Source organism: Leucoraja erinacea, chromosome 5 (genome assembly GCF_028641065.1).
Source record: "Leucoraja erinacea ecotype New England chromosome 5, Leri_hhj_1, whole genome shotgun sequence".
NCBI classification, from domain to species: domain Eukaryota; kingdom Metazoa; phylum Chordata; class Chondrichthyes; order Rajiformes; family Rajidae; genus Leucoraja; species Leucoraja erinaceus.
The window spans coordinates 76,418,605-76,445,302 of NC_073381.1; the positions used below are offsets into that span (position 1 = coordinate 76,418,605).

Below are 26,698 nucleotides of genomic sequence, written 5' to 3' on the forward strand. Positions count from 1 at the left end.
AACCTACTCACTCACCGCTGCCGCAGTGTTACAGGCGCGGAACCACCGCATTGTGGCCGGATGGCTACGGGCGACCGTAGTATGTATGCTTACCAGCTATACCTTCGATCTCCGAGTCAGAACAAACTGATTCCGTATGTTCACTTCCTCCAAGAGGGAGATATCATGCAGTCCTTCTATAGGTGCTGCCAGAGTCTCCTGAGGAGACCCTCGAATATAAAGCTCCTTTTGCTGTAGCGTATCGTGATGGAGCATCCTCTCCATCAGGAGCTCTTCCCAGAGCCATTCTATGTGAGCGTGAACAAGGGACCAATTGAGGTTACTCGCACTGACATATTGAGTAAGCTCCACCGCCCGCTGTCCTGTTATCCATCGCCTGCTGACCCGCCCTTGAGCTGGATGCTGGCATGATTCTCGCCCCCCTCCTTCTCAACGCTCCTGCCCTCCCCGCAACTTTACCCCTGGCTCTGGCCAGACTCCCCACACGCTGTGAAAGGAACTCCCCCCCAGCAGCACTGTCCTTTTACAGCTGCTTCCCACTTTACAGCTGCTTCCCATCAGCTGCTAGGAATGAGGGATAGACTTGGCTTTTCTTCAGTACAGCAACATTGTTCTTGATCTATCTTTCTTGGCTAACAATTATGTGTTAACTACTGGCTGTTAACAAGTGCTAACAGTGGTAGTGAACAAATCGTTTTTGTCTGATGGCCGGTGCAGCGGTTTTTATCCATGTTCAATTTTTTTAATAATCCGTATTTAACAAGGCAAATGTTTTTTTTTTTAAATCTGTATTTAACAACGCGAATTTGTATTTCCGTACGAAATACTGAGAATTAGCGCGGGGCCCCCTTAGGCGTGGGGCCCAATTGGGAGCGATCGGTCCAATTGGCTTAAGGTCGGCACTGATGGGTAGAGCTTTAAACATTGGCTGGGTAAGAATGGGGCCATCATTAATGGTTCAAGGGTTTATTGATTGCCACGTGTACCAAGGTACAGTGAAATACCTCTTTTGCACACAGATCAGCAAGAGTATCCTTGAACGTAAACCCAATCCCCCTGGTTAGTGCAGAATGTACAGAATGTCCATATGCAAGAGGTGCCACTTTGGCATCATTTTTCAGTCCCAGCTTTTTTTTTAAAATTTCAAAATAGACTTTATTCTGGTAATAAATATATACAATACATGAACCGTGCAAAAAAATTCATCCAACATTTTCAGAGACTATACAAAATATTCCATACAGTCTACATACATTGCACAAATTTCACAAATTTATCCCCCACCCTTGCCACTCATGTGGCCCACTGGCGTGGAATCCCTTCCCTTATTTTGAGGGGCGTCTCCACCCAATGTCCAGCAGCAGAAGGAACCTAGACTGTGGTCCTCCCCCACCGAGCCTTGGCGTTGGCTGCATCGAGCTTCAGTGCATCCCTCAGCACGTACTCCTGCAGTCTGCAGCAGGCCAGTTGGCAACATTCCCCGACGGACATCTCACTCCGCTGGGTGGTAAACAACGCTCGGGCAGACCAAGGAGCGTCTTTCACCGAGTTGATGACCTTCTGCAGCAGGCCACAAAGGCCCATTGCAGCCGTGCCTCCATTCTGGTCGTTCCGCGAACCAAGGTCCCTCTCCCACCCTCTTCAGCTATTGTTGAGGTCAATCATTGTACACTCCACATGATTTTCCATTAATGTGTAATTACGTGTTCTCTCTATGTCCTAGATCATTGCTTCTACTTTTGCCCATCTGCTGGATGCTGTATGAGATTCGACCCTGCAGCTCTCAATGAGGAAAGTTTGCTCTTAAGCCGGCAAGTTCTCTTAACGTCATTTATTTTAGCCTCTCCTTGTTTTGCATTTCTCCTTTTGATGTAGTTAGTGCAAGGTACAGTAGCTGTAGCAACAAAGGTGGCTCGGTGCCCAATGTAATCTACGCTCAATCTAAGCAGGAAGTGTGAGAGCCTGTAAAATCTTGGTTGAAATTATAATATCTTTCAAATTTAAATCAGTTTACTTACGGCGGACATATTGCAGTGCTCAGGTAACAGTGCCTTCTTCTAAACTCCTGAACAGCAAGGAGATGAGGTGACCTACAGGTAAAGAATTTCATTGTAGTAACTGATTGATTTGTTATGGTTGAACTACAACCTCATTGCGTTGCTGTCAGTAAATGAGGAAGAAATAAAATGCAGTTTGAGAGAAGCAAACTATTTTGGTGGGTGTGGTTAGGACCAAAGACAGGGCTTTATATTTAAGCTGTACGTAAGAAAGCAGCAGAATCTCTTATTTTTAACCAGAGGTCATGGGATAGAGAAGCAGAGTTAATGATTTACAGAGGTGAAATCCAGCTCCTAAGTGTGCATTATGTATGAAAAATGAGCGCTGTACAGTTGACGCTTGGGAGGTGAAATACTTTGGTGTTCCTTTCACTCCTAAGGCAGGTGGAATGCAATATTTCAAGTTTAAAAATAAATAAATGCACGGTACCCCTTAAATGCAAATCACAATTCTATGCCTTCCATTGCATGTTTCTGTTTCAGTTGATATCGACACGTGGATACCACAGAAAAACTACAAAGGTTGCTTAAAGAACAACACAACATTTATTTTTGGTGGAAGGAACTGCAGATGGTGGTTTAAACTAAAGATAGACTCGGAATGCTGGAGTAACTCAGCGGGACAGGCGGCATCTCTGGAGAGAAGAAATGGGTGATGCTTCGGGTCAGCCCAGCCCATGAACCAACGTCCCTTTCCTTGCCCGCCCACCTTTGATTCTCAAGAGGCTTCACCTGCAGCCGAGCTTGAAGGCATTGGAGGCAATACCCCCGGTCCCTCTCCTACCAGCCGACTCCTCGTGTCTATTATCACTAGCGGCTCTGTCCTCCTCGACTCCCCAGTCTTCGGCAGCTTCCTAACTTCCCCCACAGTCAGCTGCGGCCTGCTGGGTCCTTCATAGCGGGGAACCAGGCCTGCAGATTGGCAGGCCCCAGATCCAAACATGTTCACAGTCCTCATTCTCGTTCTCGTCCTCGGCGGCCCACTCTTGTTGGGCTCTGTCATGTTGGGCTCCTTGGCATATCCCAGGGGATTTCTGCTGCCGCCGTAGCACATCCTGGGAAGGGCCATTCTGTGCGCTGTGTAAAAACAAACTTGAAATTATGTCATGGAAATAATGTGGCAGTTCTCCTGAAGAAATGGTTTAACTACTGTTTAGTTTTATTTAGTTGATTATTGTCACGTGTACCGAGGTACAGTGAAAAGCTTTTGTTTGCGTGCTATCCAGTCAAAGATAGAACACCAATATAATCTAGTCATCCACTGTACACAGAAAAAGGGTAAAGGATGCAGCCTTCAGTGCACAGATATACAATAACAAGTACGATAAAGTGCAACTAAAGATAGTTCGAAGATCTCCAATGAGGTAGATGGGAAGTTCAGGACCCGCACGCTAGCTGATGAGAGGACCGTTCAGTTGCCTGATAACAGCTGCGAAGAAACTGTTCCTGAATGTGGAAGAATGCAGTTTCAAACGTCCGTACCTCTTGCCTGTTGGAGAGGGGAGAAGGGGGATTGATTTGATCCTTGATTATGCTGGCAGCCTTGCTGATGCATGATGGTGCAGAAGGCGACCACGGAAGGGTGGCTGGTTTTTGGGACGGTCTGGACTACATCCACTTCTTTATGGGCAGAGATTAAGAAAACATCTGCCAATTTTGGATGCATTGAATTAAGAGCATTTATAACGGGGAAACAGAAGATATTTGCAATATCAAATTCCCTCAGATAATCAAATAATTCTGGGTGCAAACTGCTTTTGAAGCAATGCCATTTGCCTGATTTTGGTGGTCTGAAGCTTCTCCATGATGTCAGGAAGATGCATTTCATATTTTTACATTGTGCCTCTGTATAGGCAGATAAAGAAGCATATCTTTAATTCTGTTCTTCAGAGCAAATTGTAGCAGAGAACATGGAGCCAGAATTTGAATTGGAAATTGTGGCCAAGTCAATCGAGAATCAAAATGATCTTGAATTTCCTCAACCTGACCTGCCTCTGCCTCAGAAAGGTATGAATTTAATAGTACATTCCTTAAAATCGTCCTATTAACTTGCTATTTTTCTCTTTACTGACCCAAACATACATCCCTTCGCCCACTCCTAGTTTAGTTTAGTTTAGTTTGGTTTAGAGATACAGCGCGGAAACAGGCCCTTCAACCCACTGAGTCTGCGTCAACCAGTGATCCTGTACACCAGCACTATCCTACACACACTAGGGACAATTTACAATTATACCAAACTAATTAATCTTCCAACCTGTACGTCTTTGGAGTGTGGGAGGAAACTGGAGATCCCGGAGAAAACCTACGCAGGTCACGGGGAGAATGTAGACACTCCATACAGATAAGCACGGAGTCAGGATTTAACCCGGGTCTCTGCCACTGAGGCAGCAACTCTACTACTGAGCCATCATGCTGCCCAGGCTCTTCTTAATCTCATCTATAGACAAACTAATCTTACCCAAAGATTTCCTACATTTCCTATTGTCTAATCTCTCAAGTCTAAAAGTAATGCATGTTCAAAGTACCTAGATTTGGGTAGAAACCTAATTCATTTTGAAATAATGTATTTATCATCAATTATCATGCAATTACATTGAGTACTATACATTGGCATACATAAATTGCTTTACCAATATAAATGATCAGTTTTATTATTGTTATCGTTTATCGTCAAGTTGGGAAAAGGGGATGTACAAGGATCTAGGGGTCCTTGTACATCAGTCTATGAAAGTATGCATGCAGGTACAGCAGGCAGTGACGAAAGCGAATGGCATGTTGGCCTTTATAAAAAGAGGAATCAAATATAGGAGCAAAGAGGTCCTTCTGCAGTTGTACAGAGCCCTAGTGAGACCACACCTGGAGTATTGTGTGCAGTTTTGGTCCCTTAATTTGAGGAAGGACATTATTGCTACTGAGGGTGTGCTGTGTAGGTTTACAAGGTTAATTCCCGGGATGGCTGGACTGTCATATGCTGAGAGAATGGAGCAACTGGGCTTGTACACTATGGAGTTTAGAAGGATGAGAGGGATCTCATTGAAAAATATAAGATTGTTAAGGGCTTGGACGCACTAGAGGCAGGAAACATGTTCCAGATGTTGGGGGAGTCCAGAACCAAGATACAAGATACAATTTATTTGTCATTTGGACCCCTTGAGGTCCAAACGAATTGACGTGACCAGGGGCCACAGTTAGTTTAAGAATAAGAAGTAAACCATTTAGAACGTAGACGAGGAAACACTTTTTCTCACAGAGAGTCGTGAGTCTGTGGAATTCTCTGCCTCAGAGGGCAGTAGAGGCAGGTTCTCTGGATGCTTTCAAGAGAGAGCTAGATAGGGCTCTTAAAAATAGCAGAGTCAGGGGATATGGGGAGAAGGCAGGAATGGGCTACTGATTGGGGATGATCAGCCATGATCACATTGAATGGCGGTGCTGGCTCGAAGGGCCGAATGGCCACTCCTGCACCTATTGTCTATTGTCTATTGTCTATTGTCTATTGAGAAGGCATTAAATAAGTCCTCTCTGTTTGGATTAATTATCCCAGTTTTGACTGCCTTATGTTTTGTCAATGACTTGTCTTTTTTTCTAGGATCATTCAACTTTGCCCTCCTTTCTGCATCTGTAATTGCTTCCATAAGTGGACTTATCTTTGGCTATGAGCTTGCAAACATTTCGGGAGCGCTTCTGCAACTGACCATCGATTACCAGCTTACCTGCAGGATGCAAGAATTACTTGTCAGTGCAATCTTAATTGGAGGCACAATGGGTTCCATTGCTGGTGGTTACATGATTGATCGATGGGAAAGAAGGATAGGAATCGTTCTAACAACTTCCTGTTTTGTAATTGGCAATGTCATTATGTCTTCCTCTATGTCCTACCCAATACTCATTCTGGGTCGCATCATTGTGGGAATCGCTACAACCTCGGGTGTATTTTCAGCATGCATTTATCTGTCAGAGATTGCACCATTCAACAAAAGAGGAATGTTGGTTGCTATGATTGAATTCCAGATTGTTACTGGAGTTTTGTTGGCATATGTTGTTAATTATGCGTTCGCTAACATCTCGAATGGTTGGCGATGGATGTTTGGTATTAATCTCATTCCAGCTGTGCTGCAACTCATTGGTGTGTTCTTTCTCCCATCAAGCCCTCGCTTTATGATTAAGAAAGGCTATGATGAAAAGGCAAGTCTCATCCTAATGAAAATCAGATCCTATTCCAATGTTGCCGATGAAATAACAACCATCAAATCTTCCTTGAGCAATGAAAGCAATTATACATTTCTGGACATATTTCGGACAAAGGAAAACATAAGGCGACGAGTGGGCATAGGATTTGGTTTGGTTATATTCTTGCAAGCTTCAGGCCAACCAAACGTTTTATATTATGCATCAACTATCTTAAGATCCGTTGGGTTTGCAAGTGATAAAACGGCAACCTTAGCTTCAATAAGTGTAGGGCTGGTGAAAGTGCTTGGCACAGTTACAACAATGTTCCTCATCGATCGAATAGGACGCAAAGCATTTCTTTACATTGGAAGTATTGGTATGATTGTAATGTTGATTTTTCTGGCAATGGTAGTGCATGAAATTCCATTGCAACTCAGGGATGTCTGCCATACACCCAATTATACTTATCATCAGCAAAATAATGTCACATATTCAATGCCTGGATATATTTCAACAACTCCCACTGTCTTTGCATCAAAGGCACATGTTGGTTCATCTGAAATTAGAAACTCTTCAATTATGGAACAAAATAACATGGGAAATACAACAACGTCTGTGAAGAATAGAGATGGGACGGAACAAGTCTCTCCTTTGTTGAAATGGCTGTCCCTTGCTTTCCTCCTTACATATATTGCTGCCTATTCAATAAGTTTTGGACCAGGTAAATATCACTGTCAAAATTAATCTTGCATGGATGATACTTTGGATAGGAAATTGATAAACTGTAATCTCAGTTCCGTTTAGTTTATTGTCATGTTTTGTATCAGGTACAGTGAAAAGCGTTTGTTGCGTGCTATCCAGTAAGCAGAAAGACAATGCATGATTACAGTTGAGCCATTTACAGTTTATAAGCTAATAATGTTTAGTGCAAGGAAAAGCCAGCAAAGTCCAATCAAAGATAATGCAAAGGTCACGATAGAGGTAGATGTGGTAGGATGATTCAGTTCCCTGATAACAGCTGGGAAGAAATTATCCCTGAATCTTGAGGTGTGTGTTTTCACGCCTGTTGGGAAAGGAGTGAAAAGGGAGTGGCCAGTGGGACTGCTCCTTGATTATGCTGCTGGCCTTGCCAAGGCAACATGAGGTATACATGGAGTCAATAGAAGGGAGACAAAAGTGCTGGAGAAACTCAGCGGGTGAGGCAGCATCTATGGAGCGAAGGAAATAGGCAACGTTTCGGGCCGAAACCCTTCTTCAGACTGATGTAGGGTGGTGGTGGGGTGGGGTGGGGAGAAGAAAGGAGAAAGGAAGAGGAGGAGCCCGAGGGCTGAGGGAGAGCTGAGAAGGGAGGAGACAGCAAGGGCTACCGGAAATTGGAGAAGTCAATGTTTATGCCGCTAGGGTGCAAACTGCCCAAGGTGAGGTGCTGCTCCTCCAATTTCCGGTGGTGCTCAATCTGGCCATGGAGGAGGCCCAGGGCAGAAAGGTTGGATTCGGAATGGGAGGGGGAGTTGAAGTGCTGAGCCACAGGGAGATTAGGTTGGTTAATGCGGACCGAGCGGAGGTGTTCGACAAAATGATCGCCAAGCCTACGCTTGGTCTCACCGATGTAGATCAGCTGACATCTAGAGCAGCGGATGCGATAGATGAGGTTGGAGGAGAGGAGATACAGGTGAACCTTTGTCGCACCTGGAACGACTGCTTGGAACCTTGAATGGAGTCGAGGGGGGAGGTAAAGCGACAAGTGTAGCATCTCTTATGTTTGCAAGGGAAAGTGCCCGGGGAGGGGGCGGTACGGGTGTGAAGGGAGGAATTGACCAGGGAGTTACGGAGGGAGCGGTCTTTGCGGAAAGCCACCAGGGGAGGAGATGGGAAGATGTGGCAAGTGGTGGGATCACGTTGGAGGTGGCGAAAATGACGGAGGACTATTTGTTGTATGTGACGGCTGGTGGGGTGAAAGGTGAGGACTAGGGGAACTCTGCCCTTGTTCCGAGTGGGGGGGATGGGGAGAGAGAGCAGTGTTGCGGGGTATTGAAGAGACCCTGGTGAGAGCCTCATTTATAGTAGGGAAGAGGAACCCCCGTTCCCTGAAGAATGAGGACATTTCCGATGCCCTGGTTTGGAACACCTCATCCTGGGAGCAGATGCGGCATAGACAGAGGAATTGGGAGTAGGAGATGGAGTCCTTACAGGAAGCAGGGTGGGAAGAAGTGTAGTCCAGATAGCCATGGGAGTCAGTGGGTTTATAGTGGATGTCGATCAGAAGTCTATTGGGGACATGCCAAACTTCCTAAGCCTTCCAGAATTAGGGTTTAGAGTTAGAGTTCTTTAGTTGGTTAAATGTATTGTAATATAACGTTGACCTCATTGTCGTGATTATGAATTGTGCTCCATTTGCACCGAAGGTTTGGAATCTGCTGAGCCTTTACACTCATGCTAACATGATCCGCTGTTAAATTTGTAAAATGATTGCCTATAAACAGTATTTAAAGTTTTTTCTCTTTAATTACAGTGGTGTGGGTACTGCTGAGTGAACTATTTCCACTTGGGATAAAAGGCAGAGCTGTAGCTTTCATAGGAAGCTTGAATTGGTGTTTGAACCTGGTTATTGCTCTAACCTTTTTGTCCATGACAGGTAAAGAAAAGTTAATTATCAGATGGCTTGAGATTATAACGTAGACAATAAGTGTTACAGTTTAAAATTTGAATTGTAATGTTTTGCAAATCACTTCCCCAGACTAACAAAATGGAATTGTGTGTATGTAGTGTCCTTGACTGCTCATCCCTCTATCATTGAGGACTAGACCAATGCTGTTTTCCTAGTGAAGAATCAACAAAAACAAAAGCATTAGATTGAGTGCAATGAAAATAGTTCACTTTTTCAGTTTTTAGTTTATTGTCATTTGTACCACTGATGTACAGTGAAATGCTTTTGTTGCATGCTAACCAGTCAGCGGAAATACAATACATCATTCCAATCGAGCCATTCACAGTGTACAGATAAGGGAATAACGTTTAGTGCAAGGTAAAGCCAGTAGACCCAGGGTCCCCAATGAAGTAGATAGTAGTTCAGGACAGCAGGATGGTTCAGTTGCCTGAGAACAGCTGGGAAGAAACTGTCCCCCATTCTGGAGGTGTGCATTTTCAAACTTCTCTCCCTTTTGCCCGATGGAAGGGAGGTTGGTTTGTGTGATGGTCTGGGCTGCGTCCACAATTCGCTGCAATTTCTTACGGTATTCCCAAACCAAGCTGATCAGTTCCCACAGCATTGTTGCAGGGAAATGGAGCTGTTCCCAAACCAAGCTGTGATGTATCCTGATAAAGTGCTTTCTGCGGCGCATCTGTAGAGGTTGATGGGGGTTGTTGGGGACATGCCAAACCTCCTAAGCCGAGCGGCAATAAATCTAAATAGTGTGGTAAAGTGCCTCAAGATTATTTTTATATGAATTCTCTCGCTCGTTTCAATCTTCAGATCCCTTTCTCCCTTCTTACGATACAACAAGAGTGATCTTCCAGTCCTCCAGCACAAAGCCTGATTCCAGCGAAGTTTGGAAAATAGTGCTTGGAGCCTTGTCTATTTCCTTCCTTAATGTTTTTCAGAGTGTGGAGCATGCCTTATCTGTCCCTGGATATTTAAGGTGCCAATCCTTCAATATTTATCACCCTCAAATATCGTAATATTTAATATGGACAAACCTCCTTGCTTCCTGCTCTTCAAGTACATTTCTGTCTAGTTTAGCAAAAAACAAAGCTTGGGAGGAACTAAGCGGATCCAGCAGCATCTGTTGAGAGAATGGACAGATGATGTCTTGTATCAGGCCCCTTCTTTAGTCTGATTGGAGTGGACGTGTGGGGGAGAGAGAATGCAGGAAAAGAAAGGTGAGGTCGACAAAACCTGGCAAGTGATGTTAAATATGGGAAGAAGAGGAGGTCTGAAATGTAAAGCTGAAGGGAGGAATATGGTGGGGAGGAGAAAGGGGGAATAAAAGGGAAATGCCAGACTCGATGAGCGTATGGAGGAGGGGAAAGGATGAGGGTGACTGGGTGGGGGGTGATGGTAGGAACATTGTGTGTGTATTGGGGTGGAGGGCTCGGGGGAGATTAGAAAGGGTTGGGAGGGTGTTGCTCTCCCACCCCATTTCTCTTTTCCAGCTTTCTTCCCCCTCCTCCCTCCACTCCAATCAGTCTGAAGAAAGGTCCCGAATCAAACATCGTCTGTCCATTCCCTTCACAGAGTACCACTAACACTTTATGTTTTGCTCACAATTCCAGCACGTGTAGGTTTGCATGTCTCCATTTAATTTAGTAAGTATGTCAGCAAGCTTGAAAATATGACATTCGGTCCCCTCATAGATGATAAAGATTGTGAATATTGGAGAACAAGCACTGACTCCAATGGCACCCCAAAATTCACAGCCTACCAGTTGGAAAAGGAGCAAATGTATTCCCACTCTTTACTTTCTTTCCAATAGCCAGTTCTGAATCAATGCCTGTAGATTACTCCCAATTTGCATGTGCTCTGACCTTGTTGGCTAATCTCTTGTGTGGAACTTTATCGAACATTTTCGTAAAATACAAATACATCACTGCTGTTCCTTATCTATTTTACCAGTCACATCCTCAGAGAACACCGGTAGATTCAGTGATAAATATTGCCACACTTTTCAAGCTGTTATGTAATGACATCCTTCATTATAGATCCCAGCATTTTCCCCGCCATTGATAAAGGCTAATTGGTCAGTATTACCCTGATTTTCCTCACCCTCCTTTCTTAAATAGTGAAATCACATTTGCCATCCTCCAATCCACAGGAACAATAGAAAACCACGAGGACTTTGGAAGATGATATTCAAAGCATCCACTTACCATAAAACATTCCCAGCAAAAACAAAGTGCTGGTGGAACTCAGCAGACCTGGCAGCATTTATGCAGGGAATTGGACAGTATATTTTGGTTTGCAAGCCTTCTTCAGAATGATGAATGGTCCCGACTCCTTAATGCAGCCTGTCCTATTCCCTCCACAGATGCAGCCTGGCCTGTTGAGTTTCACCAGCACTTTGTTTTTTGCTCAAGTTTCCAGCATCTAGTTTCTTGTGTCTCCATAAAACGTTCCCAGTAGTTTCCAATGTTCTGTGTTAACATACTTTAAGGTAATTTCAGTTTCAAAACTAACTCTCCACTCCAAACAAGACATATGTATTAGAAACAAGGAACTGCAGATGCTGGTTTTACAACAGACACAAAGTGCTGCAGTACCTCAGTGGGTCAGGCAGCATCTCTGGAGAACAGGGATAGCTGACGTTTCAGATTGGGACCCATCTTCAGACTGAGTCTGAAATTGCAATTGTAAATTTGCTTTAGACTCTTGCATAAAATAGTCCGTTTTTCATTTCAATTAAAGCTTCACAAAATCCAGGTTTCTACTGCAAACATAATATCCAATATAACTAGATCATCTGATTTACTAAATTGCAACTAAATATTTAGTCGGTTGACCAAGTCACAATATTTGTAATATTTACCAAAATCTAGAATTGTCTAATGTCCCTAAAAGAAAAGCAGCACACTAATATTTTGAACGTTCAGGAATCGTTATAACAAATCAATGTTTGTTTTTTTTAACAGATCCGGAACACGGTGTACTTTGATAAATCACGCTTATTCCATTGTGACAACTCGGTAGATTTGTAGCGAGGAACTGATTGACTTTCCTGTCCAGCTCATGTTACCAAATGAGATCTTGGCTGAAAGATCCAAAAATGTTTTTTTCCCTCCAAGTGCAGAGCCAAATGTAAATGTCAGATAAGCTGGGACACAAAGTTATTTTATTACAAAATTGGCATTTCCAATTATATAAATTTTCTGCTCTTGGCTTTCAAAGGTACGCCAAGAATATATGCAGATGGACAAATATTCAGAGAAGCACCACAATCCCTCTGCACCATTCCTTTCATTTCTCATTAAATGCTTACCCTGATCAGCCAAAATCCTCTGGTCAATAGCTGAATGGATGTGTGGAAAGAACACTTCATGCTTCCTTTCATGATCCTTGAAATACTGACTTTTAAAATCCCTGGGGGAATTATCATTCTTCAATATTACAATTTTACGATCAGTTCAGAACATGTTATTGTGGCAGGTCCAGCCACAGCATCTGTGGAAATCATGTGTGGAAAGTGCACAGCATCTCAATCCATGCTTTTGCAGTCGCCCAGATGGAGTAGCTGGATCCCTTTCTGTGGAAGCTTTCTGCCTGCAAATTGGCCACCATGTACATTGAATTATAATAAGGGAATAATAATTTCCCTTAAATATTACTCAATTTGCTCTAAAGTACTTTTTGATTCACTGAAATCCAGCCAGTGCTATTTGAAGTTAGTTGTTTTTCTTGTTTGCATATGAATTTGTGAGCCAGATGTCAAGGCAGGGCCCCTTATCCGCTTTATGGTGAATAAAAGTCTTGCCTTGACAGAGACAAATGTGAATGAAAGGGAGACACAACTGCAGAGACTGGAATCTTGAGCAAAACACAAAGTGCCGGGGTAACTCAACGGGCCAGGCAGCATCTGGGAAGGGAATGGACAGGCAGCGTATCGGGTCACTTCTTTAGACTTAATGCCAAAACTTAATGCCTGTCCATTCCTTCCCCAGCCTCTGCCTGATCCACTGAGTTCCTCCAGCACTTTGTGTATGACAGGGAACTAGAAACGCGAGGCAACGCTATCATATTTCCATTGAAATATCTCCAAACTCTTGATTCAGTGAATTTTGGTGTGGGACACACTTGGCTTCTCACTGAAGAATATTTGTCTTTGCACTTTAAAAAAATATTTCAGTATTTTAAGTACTTTGAGGCATTTAACCATGATAAGACAGTACTGAATCTAAACTTCCAACATCTGCATTTATAAAGGTTGGATCAGTTCATTTGCATTTGAAGGGAATCTTGAGTCCAACCTACTCAACTATTCACTGAGCAAACTCGCCCAAAAGTCTGTGGATGTTTGGCTCAAATGGATCTCTCAAGACTGACAACAATTTATTGTGGATAATGAACTGCTAAGGATGAACTAGCAGGTTAATGGAGCTGTGACACAAGTCAGTCATAAGCTTGGTGGATTGGATCCAAAGGGCTGAGTGATCCACGTTTTATGCTCTTGTCAATAAAAGATTCATTAACTGGCATGAATTAATTATTTGTTCAAAAGATTTAAAAAAAAACACTGCAAGTTACCGTTAAAACTAATTGAAAGAGAAGTTAAAGGTGAATTTACACCGTAACAGTCACTCTTGTGTGATTAATTGCAATTTTAAAAGTATTGTAATTCTTTGTATTGTTTGTATTTGTAAATTGTATTGCTTATTTGTTCCAGATTATGTTGGGCTGACGTGGATGTTTCTGATTTATGCCATGCTCAGTTTTGGCGGGCTGATTTTTATCATTTTATTTATACCTGAGACTAAGGGTCGGACGTTAGAGAACATATCAGAACAACTAGCCAAAGGGTAAGTTGATATGAAATTCTAAACTTGTAAATTGAGAGCAGCAAATGTAAACCTGCCTTGGGATTGGCTGATACTTTTTGCACGGGTACATAAGAGGTTAGTAACATTTGCAGCACAATAACAGTGGGTAATGACCGTCTCTTTAGTTTAGTTTATTATAGTTGTATATACCAAGGTACAGTGAAAAGCTTTTGTTTGTGTGCTGTTGAGGGTGGCACGGTGGCGCAGCGGTACTGTTGCCTTTCAACAGAGACCCGGGTTCAATCCTGACTCTGGGCGCTGACTGTACGGAGTTTGTACGTTCTTCTCCGTGACTTTGCGTGGGTTTTCTTAAGGATCTCCGGTTTCCTCCCACACTACAAAGATACACAGGTTTGTAGGCTAATTGGCCCCAGTGTCTGCAGGTTAGTGTTAGTGTACGGGGATCGCTGGTTGGTGTGGACTCGGTGGACCGACGAAGCTATTTCCCTGCTGTATCTCTAAACTAAACTAAACAGTCAGTGAAAAGACTGTACATGAATACAATTAAGCCGTCCACAGTGCACAGATAAAGGATAAAGGGGACAACCTTCATTGCAAAATATAACATTGAAGTCTGATAAAGTCCGATTAAGGATAGTTTAATGATCTCCAATGAGGTAGATGGGAGGTCAGGACTGTACTCTAGCCAATGAGAGGACCGTTCAGTTGCCTGATACACACAGTATATCTCTCAGTATATCTTTTCTAGACTGCATGGTTAATTAAACTTTGCTAGCAAATTAGTTGTAGAAAGCAGATTATTTGGAGCCTAGTTCTGAGCTGGTTATTCACTCGTGCATATGTGAAAAAGAAAAGAAACACATTTGAAATAATAAAGTGTGGCCTTGATAGCAATGAAGATGAATTTGGCTGACCAGAGACATATGATCTGGTCATTGCTTTAGCACATATTTTCTCAGGTGGGAAGCTAACTCATCTGATGCGTTCTCTGCTACCATCAGTGCTGCTCCCTCATTGTTTAGTTTAGTCCACGTTGAGTCCATGCCGACCAGCGATCCCCGCATACTAACACTATCCTACACACACTAGGGACAATTCACAATTTTACCAAGTCAATTAGCCTGCAAACCTGTACGTCTTTGGACGGCAGGAGGAAACCGGAACGCCCCGAGAAAACCTACGCAGGTCACATGGAGGACGTACAAATTCCATACAGACAGCACCCGTAGTTAGAATCAAACCTGGGTCTCTGGCACTGTAAGGCAGCAACTCTACCACTGCGCCACCATGCCGCCCACCGAATCATCTTGGAATGTTTGTTTCCATTCTGATGGCAGTGCAGTAAAGCTTTAAATTTTTCACTTGTCATAGGCAAGTATTAATAATTATAACAAGCTATATTCTCATTAGAAAATAATACTTTAAATAATTCTTCTTTGGTATAAGTTAGTCTATCCATAGCTATTTTCAGTTAATGGGTTCATGACAACATACTTTCACTCTGAAGGTACACAAAATTGCTGGAGAAACTCAGCGGGTGCAGCAGCATCTATGGAGCGAAGGAAATAGGCAACGTTTCGGGCCGAAACCCTTCTTCAGACTGATGGGGGGTGCGGGGGGAAGAAGGAAGGAAAAGGGGAGGAGGAGGAGCCCGAGGGCGGGCGGATAGGAGGGTGGGAGGAGACAGCTCGAGGGTTAAGGAAGTGGAGGAGACAGTAAGGGCTAGCAAAATTAAACCAAAATTAAACAGAGTGACATACTTTCACTCTGGCTTACTTTAAACAAAAGTAACCTATTGAAAAATCTTTTTCCTTGTTTGTCACCCAGAATACATATATTAATATAAGGGAGAAGAATTATTTAAGACTGAAAGGTTAAATTTCAACTTGAATTCTCACAAGCATGAAATTTTAATGATCTCTCAGGTACGATATAACTGGAGCTTGCTGTTTGACTGAACATATAAAGAAATTGCTCCCAGAACGATGTTGGGAACACAAAGGTGGTGAGCACTTAATCTGGGCTACTGCTACCCAATACCACACAGATGGTTTGGAGAACTATTTTGATGATAGTAGTTTGTAACACACAGTTCAAAATTTATATCTTTTGAAGTAATATTGCACTAATATAATGTTCTGTTTTCATTCATAATTGTCAATTAATTCTCATTTATTCTGAAGGAATGGCCTGCAAATATTGGTAGATGGTATTTGTTGACAGTCATAGGCATGTGCAGCACAGAAATAGACCCTTCATCCTAAATCGTCCGTGCTGACCAAGATGCCCCATCTAAGCCAGTTCAATTTGCCCATATCCCACTAAACATTTCCTATCCATCAGCCTATCCAAATGTATTTTAAATGTTGTTATTGTACATGCCACAACGACTTCTTCTGGTAGCTTGTCCCATATACCCACCACCCTCTGTGTGAAATAGTTTCCCTCAGGTTCCTATTAAATTTTCCACTTGTTTTAAACCTAAGCCCTCTAGTTCTCTACCTTGAGAAAAAGATTGTGCATGCATTCTATTGGTTCCCCTCATGATTGTATGCACCGCTATTAGACCGCCCTTCAACTTCATGCATTGCAAGGAATAAAATCTTAGCATGCCCAACGTCTTCCTATAGCTTAGGCCTTTGAGTCCTGGCAACATCCTCATAAATCCCTGTACCTTGATTTTGTTTTAAAAAAAGATATGTTTCCGCATGAAAATGTCTTAAGGTTCCGCATGGTAGGCTGCTCTGGAAGTTTAGATTGCATGGGATCCAGGGAGAGCTAGCTAAAGGGCCTGTTCCACGAGCATGCGACTTCATGCGGCACCATGCGGCAAGCACGACCTAACGAGGTCCCTTAAGCTGTACGGCCTCGCGGGGCCGGTCCCACTTCGATCGCCGGAGCCGTATGGAGTTGTGCGGAGCTGGTCCCGACATCGTCCCGACCGTGTTCAAAAATTCCGCGCGGCAATGGCCTGCCGGCCCGCAGCCGCCTCAACGCCGTACGCACTGCCTCGATGAGCATATGCAGCGTCTTGACACCGTACGCCCGTCTTGACGCCGTACGTCACGCGCGGACTTCGCTCGAACTTCACGTCACTCACTCGACCTCCGCGCGGCCCCCGCTTCTGGTTTGGTTGCGCTCGCCACATGCAGGCGCATGCTGTTGGGACCGGCCCTGTACGGGGATCAATCGACCTCCATGCGGCTCCCGCTTCCGGTTTGGTCGCGCTTGCCGCAAGCAGGTCACATGCCTGTGGGACAGGCTCTTAACTGGATAGATAATTGACTTCATGGAAGGAAGCAGAGGGTGATGTTGGAAGGTTGTTTTTTGGGCTGGAGGCTTGTGAATAGTGGTGCGCCTCAGGGATTGGTGCTGGGCCCATTGATGTTAGTGGTTTATACCGATGATTTGGATGTAATGTACGAGGCATGATTAAATTTGCAAGGGAAATAAAAGTGGGTGGTATCATAGGAAGATAATTATCATAAATTACAGCACAATCTTGATCAGTAGGGCAAGTGGGCTGAGAAATGGTTAATGGGGTGTAATGCAGACAAGTGTGAGGTGTATTTTGGGGTCAAACTAGCTCAGGACCATCATAGTACATGGCAGGGTCCTGGAGAGTATAGTAGAACAGATTGATTTAGAAGTGCAGCTACATAGTTTCATGAAAGTGGTATCACAGGTAGGGTAGTCAAGTCAACTTTATTTGTCACATACACATACAAGATGTACAGTGAAATGAAAGTGGATGAATTTCCTCAGCTGCCTGAGGTGGTAAAGGCACTGCCTTGCCCTTCTCACCAGTATCGCAGTGTGTGTAGTCGAGGTTTTTTGGCACATAGGCCGTCAACAGTGGTGTGCTGAGTATATGAAGGATGTTATGTGACAATTATACAAGATGTTGGTGAGGGCAAATGTGGAGTATTGTGTTTAGTTTTGATCAACCTGCTATAGAAAAGATATAGGTTACACAAAAAAGCTGGAGAAACTCAGCGGGTGCAGCAGCATCTATGGAGCGAAGGAAATAGGCAACGTTTCGGGCCGAAACCCTTCTTCAGACTGGATAAAAAAGATATAGTTAAGTTGGAAAGAGAGCAGAGAAGATTTACTAGGTTGTTACTAGGACTTGAGGGTCTGAACTATAGAGAGAGGTTGGGCAGGTTAGGACTATATTCCTTGGAGCGCAGAAAGATGATGGGTGAAATGATGGAGGTGTATAAGATCTTGAGTGGAATAGATAGGGTAGATGCACCAAGTCTTTTACCCAGAATAAAACAATCAGGAACTGAACGATATACGTTATGGGTGAAAGAGGAAACATTCAATGGGATCCTGAGTAGGAACCTTTTCACACAGTAGGTGGTGGATTCAAGAAACGAGCTGCCAGAGGAGGTAATTGAGGTAAGTACTATAACAAAATTTAAAAGACATTTGGACAGGTACAGTACATGGATATGAAAGGTTTAGAGGGATATGGGCCAAAAGCAGACAAGTGGGAGTAGTGTAGATGGGACTGCTTGGTCGGTGTGGGCATCTTGGGCCTCAGGGCCTGTTTCCACGCTGTATGACTCTATGTTTAAGAAGGAACTGCAGATGCTGGCAAATCGAAGGTACACAAAAAAGCTGGAGAAACACAGCGGGTGCAGCAGCATCTATGGAGCGAAGGAAATAGGCAACGTTTCGGGTCGAAACCCTTCTTCAGACCCTTCTTCTGAAGAAGGGTTTCAGCACGAAACATTGCCCATTTCCTTCCTCCATAGATGCTGCTGCACCCGCTGAGTTTCTCAAGCTTTTATTGAGTACCTGTATGACTCTGTTGCCCAAAGCAAATGCACTAAATAAAGGTAGACAAAAAAGCTGGAGAAACTCAGCAGCTGAGGCAGCATCTATGGAGCGAAGGAAATAGGCGACGTTTCAGGTTGAGACCTTTCTTCAGACGAAGAGTCTCGACCCGAAACATCGCCTATTTCTTTCACTCCAAAGATGCTGCCTCACCCGCTGAGTTTCTTCAGCTTTTTTTTCTGCCTTCGATTTTCCAGCATCTTGTTCCAGTTCCTTCTGAAAAATAGTGTGCTAAAGGGTCTCCAAACTAAACTATCCACTTGGGCAGCATTCTTATATTTGTTCAGTGCATATGCTCTCTGGCAGAACGTAACTCACTTATCTCAGTCCAGAGAGCTCAGGTGCATTTTTGCAAGGGCCAAAGAATTCAACACTAATGGTTATTGCCTTCCCTGGTGGAGTTTAATCTGCTGAATCTATAATGCGCTCAACTGTAGAGCACCGGGCCCTGTTTGCTCAGCTAGAACAAGTCTTTCAGCTGATGGGTTACCTGAACCATGCTCTGAAGGTTTTCGGCATTATTGACAGGAATAGCCCTCAGGTTATACGAGTGTGTCACGTTCCCTGGCAACTACCTAGATCATTGCAAGCTTGACTGACCGATAAGCATGATGGCTTTTAAATGTATTGTGGTGTTGACTTTATTGTAATCTTTCTTCACCAATAAAATTTGGTTCATTTTTAACTGCAACCCCCAACCCTAAACGTTCTCAAATGCAATCATTTCCATCTCTGCAACCTTCTCACCTCGTATTAACAGCAGATAGCAAGTGGACAATTGATTCCTTCCCAGGAGGTAGGTTTATGGGTTGATTATCTAAGCAATCTGATGTGGTTGGGAGCTTCACAGTTAGCTTGTCATCTCAACATAGATGTGGATTAAATCAAATGAAAGGAAACTACCAACAGAGGTCCACTTGAAGTGCCCAGTAAATGCTTCATTTTGATCTCCAACTGAGTTCCTCATCATCATGGATGTCTGTCATCAAACAATTCAATGCACTGTCAAGCAGAAACCTAGGACACTCCGAGATATAATGCGCAGGAACTCCAGAACTGACAATGTTTCAAACTAAACTGTTTCAGCAGATGCTTCCACATCTCTGCCAAATTACAAATTAGCCCGGATATGTAATGCCGACTACTAAAAGCAACATTTCCAATCCAACCATTTATCAGTCTACCATTATTTCTTAGACAAACAATTGAAGGTATTTAAGACTCTTACTCATCAGTAGACTGCTGAATGGTTGGGCTTTTCCTGGGCTAGTTGACTCGACATTTTACATAGTTGAAGTATGGACAGACTAACATCTGCAGTAAGTTGTGAATGGATCCCTAGACATCGTGGACAAATTTAAAATAGACACAAAATGCTGGAGTAGCTCAGATGGTCAGGCAGCATCTCTTGAGAAAAGGAATAGGTGACGTTTTGGGTCGAGACCCTCCTTCGGACTCCTGAAAAAGGGTCCTGAGAGAATTTAACATGGATCATCAATAAAGAGCCTTAATAAAACTTGGTCAATAGAAAATGTGAAAAATGTTCCACGAGAAGATTTACCTGGCAGGAAGAAAGTTGGTTGTGGCTACTCAGGCTATTCAGCACAGACCCAACAGAATATTACACTAGTCCTACAGGACAGTGTCCTCAGTCCAACTGTCTTCAGTTGTTTTATCAATGACCCTTTCTCCATAGTCAGTAGTGGGAATACTTGTTGCTATTTTATAGAGTTTAGTTCTACAAGCAATGAAGCAGTCTATACCATTATGCAGCAAGTTCAAGATCACTTTCTGTATTGAACTGATAAGTATCATTCATGTCTCATTGTGCTGAGCTGTGAGCATTTCCAGAAAGAGTGACTGGAACCACATCAACCCCCAAACCATACTCAATCACCCCTTGACTTTCAACATTCTTACCACCATTAACATCCTTGAGGTCAGATTCAGATTCAACTTAATTGTCATTGTGCAGTGTGTACAATGAAATGCAGTTAGCATCTCCCTAGAAGAGCGACATAAGAGGTCACCCCTATTTACAGAAACATTCAAAATGGGAACCCCCAAAGTTAAAACTGATCTGTCGTGTTTGCCGATAAAACAATTAAATTGATCAAAATACTTTAAGCTGTCAATTTTTCTCTTGACAAATGAAAAATGTTCTCACAAAACTAAAACAATCAAGAAATTAAAATGTCTCCAATATTTGGGTGGATTTATTTCATTGAATAATTTTAGTATCCTTTCACCTCAAATGACCATACTTCAACGGTGATGTGGCTACACGCTCTAGTCGAGTGAGTGTCACTGCCTGCTGAGCATCTGTAGCAATCCTTCACTACAAAGTACTTCCACTGACGTGACATTTCATGAGTGTTTTTTATTTGAGAAAGACTTTCAAACAAATTGGAGTATGAATTATCAAAAGATTCACTTTTGGACTGATTTCCTTTGAACTTGGACAGCTTTTCTGTTATGGAGAGCCAAGTGAGAGTGGGCCTGTGAGTAACAGCAGCTGCGGTTTATTTGCTTTCCTTTCTGTCAGTGAAAACTGTTTATCCTTTTTCACCAGTCAAAGGTTTGAAACTCAATCATCTTGCTCTTTCCATTTTTGGGGTAAGTGAAAGAAAGAAAGATTTACATTTAAACAGTGTGTTTGATGCCGTGGAACACATCTGCCAGTGCTTTTCAGCCAAAAGTTACTTTTGAAATCTAGTTTTACTGGCAAACACAAGGTGCGACTCACACAAAGGTTTATGAATAATTGACCATTTATCTGATTTTGCTGGTGTTAGTTGAGAGGTACTTGGCGACATACAGCGTCCACTCATTTGATAGACATAAAATGCTGGAGTAACTCAGCGGGACAGGAAGGATAGAAGGAATGGATGACGTTTCGGGTCAAGACCCTTCTTCAGACTAGAGTCAGGAGAAAGGGAAATGAGAAAGATAGATGGTGATATAGAGAGAGAGAGTTATAGAACAAATTAATGAAAGATATGCAAAAAAAGTAATGACGATAAAGGAAACAAGCCATTGTTTCAAGTTCAAGCAAAATATGTTGATGTTCCTCCAATCTCAACTTATTCGAGTTCAGTTCCTTACTTTTCCATTTTGTATGTTAATGTGGATGGGTACATGGTGGGTGTGGGAAGCTTCCAATACCTCATCCGAAAGACAACAGTTTTGGCATCAAAATGCCCTTCATTGAGAACCCCATTGCCCTGTCTGTTCCCCATCTGAGCTGCAAGGTTCATGAGCATGTTACCCCAGAAACTATCCATTGCCACTCCAACAATGTTGCCCACTTCCATTGAACTTGATGAGACGTTTGGTCATAATGCCACATCTGCCCTGGTCATGATGAATCTATTTCATGGACAACATTTGTAAAGGCACAACTTGTGGTAGATGCCAAATAGAATAAGTTGTTCATTTTTTTAAAGTTATATTTTCATGAACAATGTTGTTCCAAAAGAGCAGCCTCTGGAAAAATATTACTATTGTTCAAAATTTGGAATGCATTGTAAATTTCTTAGAGATAAAGTTGGGAGGCAGGATTCCTGGCAGGGGGGTAGTTCATTTCCTGTGGCTTTAAAGAGGTCAAATTTCAGAAGATTAGTTCAAAGTACAAACTATACTAAATTGTCCATTTATTTTCACACCACAATTTATGAACGTAAACGCTCTGGTATTTGCCCAGAAGAGCAATGATGCTAAAATTCACTGAGACCGAGGTCGAGTGGAAGTTCTTTTTATACCTTACTTGGCCCGTGATGGGAATAAAATTGGAACCAGTCAGACGGCTTCGTCCATTGAATTTTGTTGAAGAATGCTGTGTGGAATCATCTTAATATTACAAACACACAGAAGTGTTATGACCAGTAACACATTTGTATTATCTTATAACACCATTGGTGATTTTAGAATCCCTAGGTGCACCAAAATTTAAAAGATTAATAAAACATGTGTTTCTGTTTCTCTTGTGCATATTTGTTTTTCTGTTCACATTATCACTGCCTTCCTGTGGACTACAGCCTCAATTTTTCGTTTGTAAATTGTTTCTCAATAGATACTATTGCTATATATGTTAGCAGAAATTATTTTCATCTGTATATAGTCGTATCTCTGAAAATCCAATATCGATTGGATAACATGTAAAGCAACGCTTTTCACAATACCTCAGTACACGTGACAATAATTAACCTAACTGAACCCAAGGTAAACAAACAGTAATTCACTCTCCCAATTTAAGTCGCCAAATCAGTGGGATTTCAAGCTGTAACTTTGACTATAACGCTAAGAATGGCATCAAACCAACTGATCATTGGTTGTTAGAATAAAAGGCACAGAAGGCTGCCATTTAGTCCATTGGGACAGTTGTGATTTTTTTAATTCATTATTCCATCCCTCTGCATCACTGTAATGTTTATTTCTTCAACCTATTTATCGGGTTCCATTGGAAAGGTATTACTGCTTCAGTTTCCATCTTACAACAAGAGCGGATCAGAAAAATTTGTAACATAGATTTTTTTTCTCTTGAAATGTTGTTTTTTTTGTCAATAACCATTGCTTATTGACTTCAATTTTTATAAAAAGTTTCATTCTTTTTACTCTATATAAACACTTTATGATTTAATATTTCTCTATGAAAGATCCTTTTAACATCGCCTTACATTTCTCTGCATTAAACTTAATCCGCTGTGCATCTACCCATTCAACAGTCAGGATCACATTGAATGGCAGTGCTAAAGCAGGGCCAAATGGCCTACTCCTGCACCTGTTGTCTATTGTCTTTTCATATCCTGCTGCGATCGATATGTTTTTGGATCATAAACAGATTGCTGGAAGAACTCAACAGGACAGGCAGCATTTGTGGAGGCAGTGGGATGGTCGATGTTTCGGGTCAATACACTGTATCAGGACTGAGAGTGTAAAGGAGATATAGGTGAGTATGAGAGGTAGGGACTGGTAAGCAGTAGGTAGAACCAGGTGGGGGAGGAGGAGGGGTGCAATAAGGTCTCAGTTCCCCTTCACCAATGTTCCATTTGCTTTACATCCCTCTCTGAGCATGCTCCACTTAACACTTCCTTACTGATCAGATTCCAGCATCTGTAGCTTCTTCTATTACCTCATCACCTTCCAGCCTGTCTTTACCTCCACTTCTTCTCCACCATAGGCTTAATCTGCCCCATTTCTGTTCCCCCCATGTCTCTACTTATCACCCACTATCCTTTGTCTCCCAACTCGGCCCCTCCTGTTCCCCCACCCGGTTTAATCAGCTCATCTGCCCCTTCCTCACCTGGTTCCACCTATCACCCTCTAATGGCTCCCTCTCACCTCATTGTACTGCCTATCTTTCCTCGACACTCCCGGTCCTGTTATAGTGTCTCGACTGAAAACCATCTCTCTATCTCCACACATGCTGCGTCCCTCCAGCAAAATGTAAATAAGTTGTGGGATGTGCAAATGTGCAGCAGTTTAACTCAGGAAATGTGTGGCGATGTATTTTGATAGTAGGAACGAGGGAAAATAGTACCAAATAAAGACTATTGTTCTAAATGGGGTGGAGGAGCAGACATCTGGTATACGTGGTACAGAAACCATTGAAAGAGGCAGGGCAGGTTGAGAAAGCAGTTAATGAGGCATAAATAAGTTTGGATTTACCATGCTAAGTCTTTATAAAACTGAACCTTCAGAGTGGATCATCCTCAACTCGATGTTTCACTTTTGCTTTCTTTCTCTTTATCTCTCTCGTAATCCTTCTCTCTCCTTCCCACTGTTATGACATCTAGACGTGATTTTACATTGAATTAAATATTCCAACTTGGACTTCCTGATTTTTTACTTTATGTAGTCACGAGTATCCTGATTGGGTAAGGAGATATGTAAATAGGGTAACCATTGGTTACGTATGATGGGTACGCTTTCATTTTGGCTTGCCAACTAACATGTAACACAATAGTTCTAATCGAGATAAAATCCAGGACCAATATGTAATCAGTTTTGTGTAACAGGGCTTGAAGTAGAAACTTTTGACTGTGAACCATTTCCCACAGCTGGCATCTTGTTAGTCCCTTGGTAGGTTCAATGTCTGTGTCCCAAGCACTGTCAATGTAGACAAAACAAACTTCTAATTAAATCAAATTAATAACTTTAATCAGTTATCAATACAAGAACATTAGCACTTGCATGCTTTTCTTAAGCTGCCATTGCCTGTCACTGTTATGAATCTTGAGGTTTAGAGGCAGTCAGTGATGTCTCTGGTTTCCATCTCTGAGCTAATGGAGATAACTCATAACTTAAACTGCAGTTGCATCGAAGGGAAAAACAAACGTGTTATGCGAAGACAAGAGCCCACAGGAGAATGCAGGTTTATATTAATGATCTGGATGAGGGAATTGAAGGCAATATCTCCAAGTTTGCGGATGACACTAAGCTGGGGGGCAGTGTTAGCTGTGAGGAGGATGCTAGGAGACTGCAAGGCGACTTGGATAGGCTGGGTGAGTGGGCAAATGTTTGGCAGATGCAATATAATGTGGATAAATGTGAGGTTATCCATTTTGGTGGCAAAAACTGGAAAGCAGACTATTATCTAAATGGTGGCCGACTAGGAAGAGGGGAGATGCAGCGAGACCTGGGTGTCATGGTACACCAGTCATTGAAAGTAGGCATGCAGGTGCAGCAGGCAGTGAAGAAAGCGAATGGTATGTTAGCTTTCATAGCAAAAGGATTTGAGTATAGGCGCAGGGAGGTTCTACTGCAGTTGTACAGGGTCTTGGTGAGACCACACCTGGAGTATTGCGTACAGTTTTGGTCTCCAAATCTGAGGAAGGACATTATTGCCATAGAGGGAGTGCAGAGAAGGTTCACCAGACTGATTCCTGGGATGTCAGGACTGTCTTATGAAGAAAGACTGGATAGACTTGGTTTATACTCTCTAGAATTTAGGAGATTGAGAGGGGATCTTATAGAAACTTACAAAATTCTTAAGGGGTTGGACAGGCTAGATGCAGGAAGATTGCTCCCGATGTTGGGGAAGTCCAGGACAAGGGGTCACAGCTTAAGGATAAGGGGGAAATCCTTTAAAACCGAGATGAGAAGAAACTTTTTTCACACTGGAGAGTGGTGAATCTCTGGAACTCTCTGCCGCAGAGGGTAGTCGAGGCCAGTTCATTGGCTATATTTAAGAGGGAGTTAGATGTGGCCCTTGTGGCTAAGGGGATCAGAGGGTATGGAGAGAAGGCAGGTACGGGATACTGAGTTGGATGATCATCCATGATCATATTGAATGGCGGTGCAGGCTCGAAGGGCCGAATGGCCTACTCCTGCACCTAATTTCTATGTTTCTATGTTTCTATGTTAATCTCCGCAGAATGTAAAGTGGCAGAATGGAATGGCACTGTGGAACAGGTAGCAGATGAAGCAGTTCTTGCTTTTGACACTCCACACTAACATGAGCAATGTCCTCTGACTCAGGCAAACAGGCTGATTAAAGTTGTCGTACTAATTTCTGCAACTTTGTTCTTCACCTAGATGAAAATATATATGAGAACATGGAGGAAGATTAGACTTGGCACTTTGCAGCTCTGCAGGACAACCTAAGGCACACTACTTAGTCCATCATTGCCAAGTACCTGGTCACAGAGAAGCATCCTGATGATGCACACCGATGATGGGGATGGATACTTTCATGGTAATACACAACTCACAAGAGGCCAAATGGAAAAGGAGCTACAAGAAGAGCATAAGGTTTTAAACAAGATTTTTATGAAAATTGATTTCATAAACTATTTTTCAAAATACACTATATCTGGCCAGTGTGTTGGAGACTACCAGCAGCATGAGAAGAAACATTAAGATGTCTATTTAGTATAGCAACCTATGGGTGAATGAAAATCAGGGAAAATACTGAGAGGTGACTTAATCATTAATCATTCTGGACTAACTTGCTTCCAAATTGATGTGGTTGACTGAGAGAGCTTGAGGACCTTCCGTGAGCAAAGTTGAGATATGCACAAAGATTACTGAAATTTAGCCTATTGGACAAACTATGTGGTCAACATTCACCAGAGGATGTAGCCCAATACTTTCTCCATCATTGTTGTGGACTTCAACAATCATCATCATCATCGTTGAAA

At 42.7% G+C, this 26,698-nt stretch overlaps 1 protein-coding gene across 3 annotated transcripts; it reads left to right on the forward strand.

Moving 5' to 3' along the window:
• The first annotated feature begins 1,152 nt into the window (after nt 1–1,152).
• slc2a12 (solute carrier family 2 member 12) lies at nt 1,153–26,698 on the forward strand. Of its 3 annotated transcripts, XM_055635971.1 has the most exons (6): nt 1,153–2,096; nt 3,948–4,064; nt 5,644–6,945; nt 8,737–8,859; nt 13,598–13,730; nt 15,638–20,519. In XM_055635971.1, exons 2-6 carry the CDS (start codon nt 3,968–3,970, stop codon nt 15,795–15,797), a joined length of 1,815 nt encoding a protein of 604 aa, XP_055491946.1. In that variant the 5' UTR covers nt 1,153–2,096; nt 3,948–3,967; the 3' UTR covers nt 15,798–20,519. The 3 variants fall into 3 exon arrangements, with proteins under 3 accessions (XP_055491946.1, XP_055491945.1, XP_055491944.1); XM_055635970.1 differs by lacking the exons at nt 1,153–2,096; nt 3,948–4,064 and adding an exon at nt 26,094–26,698 and having other exon boundaries at nt 4,075–6,945; nt 15,638–15,714; XM_055635969.1 differs by lacking the exons at nt 1,153–2,096; nt 3,948–4,064 and having other exon boundaries at nt 4,075–6,945.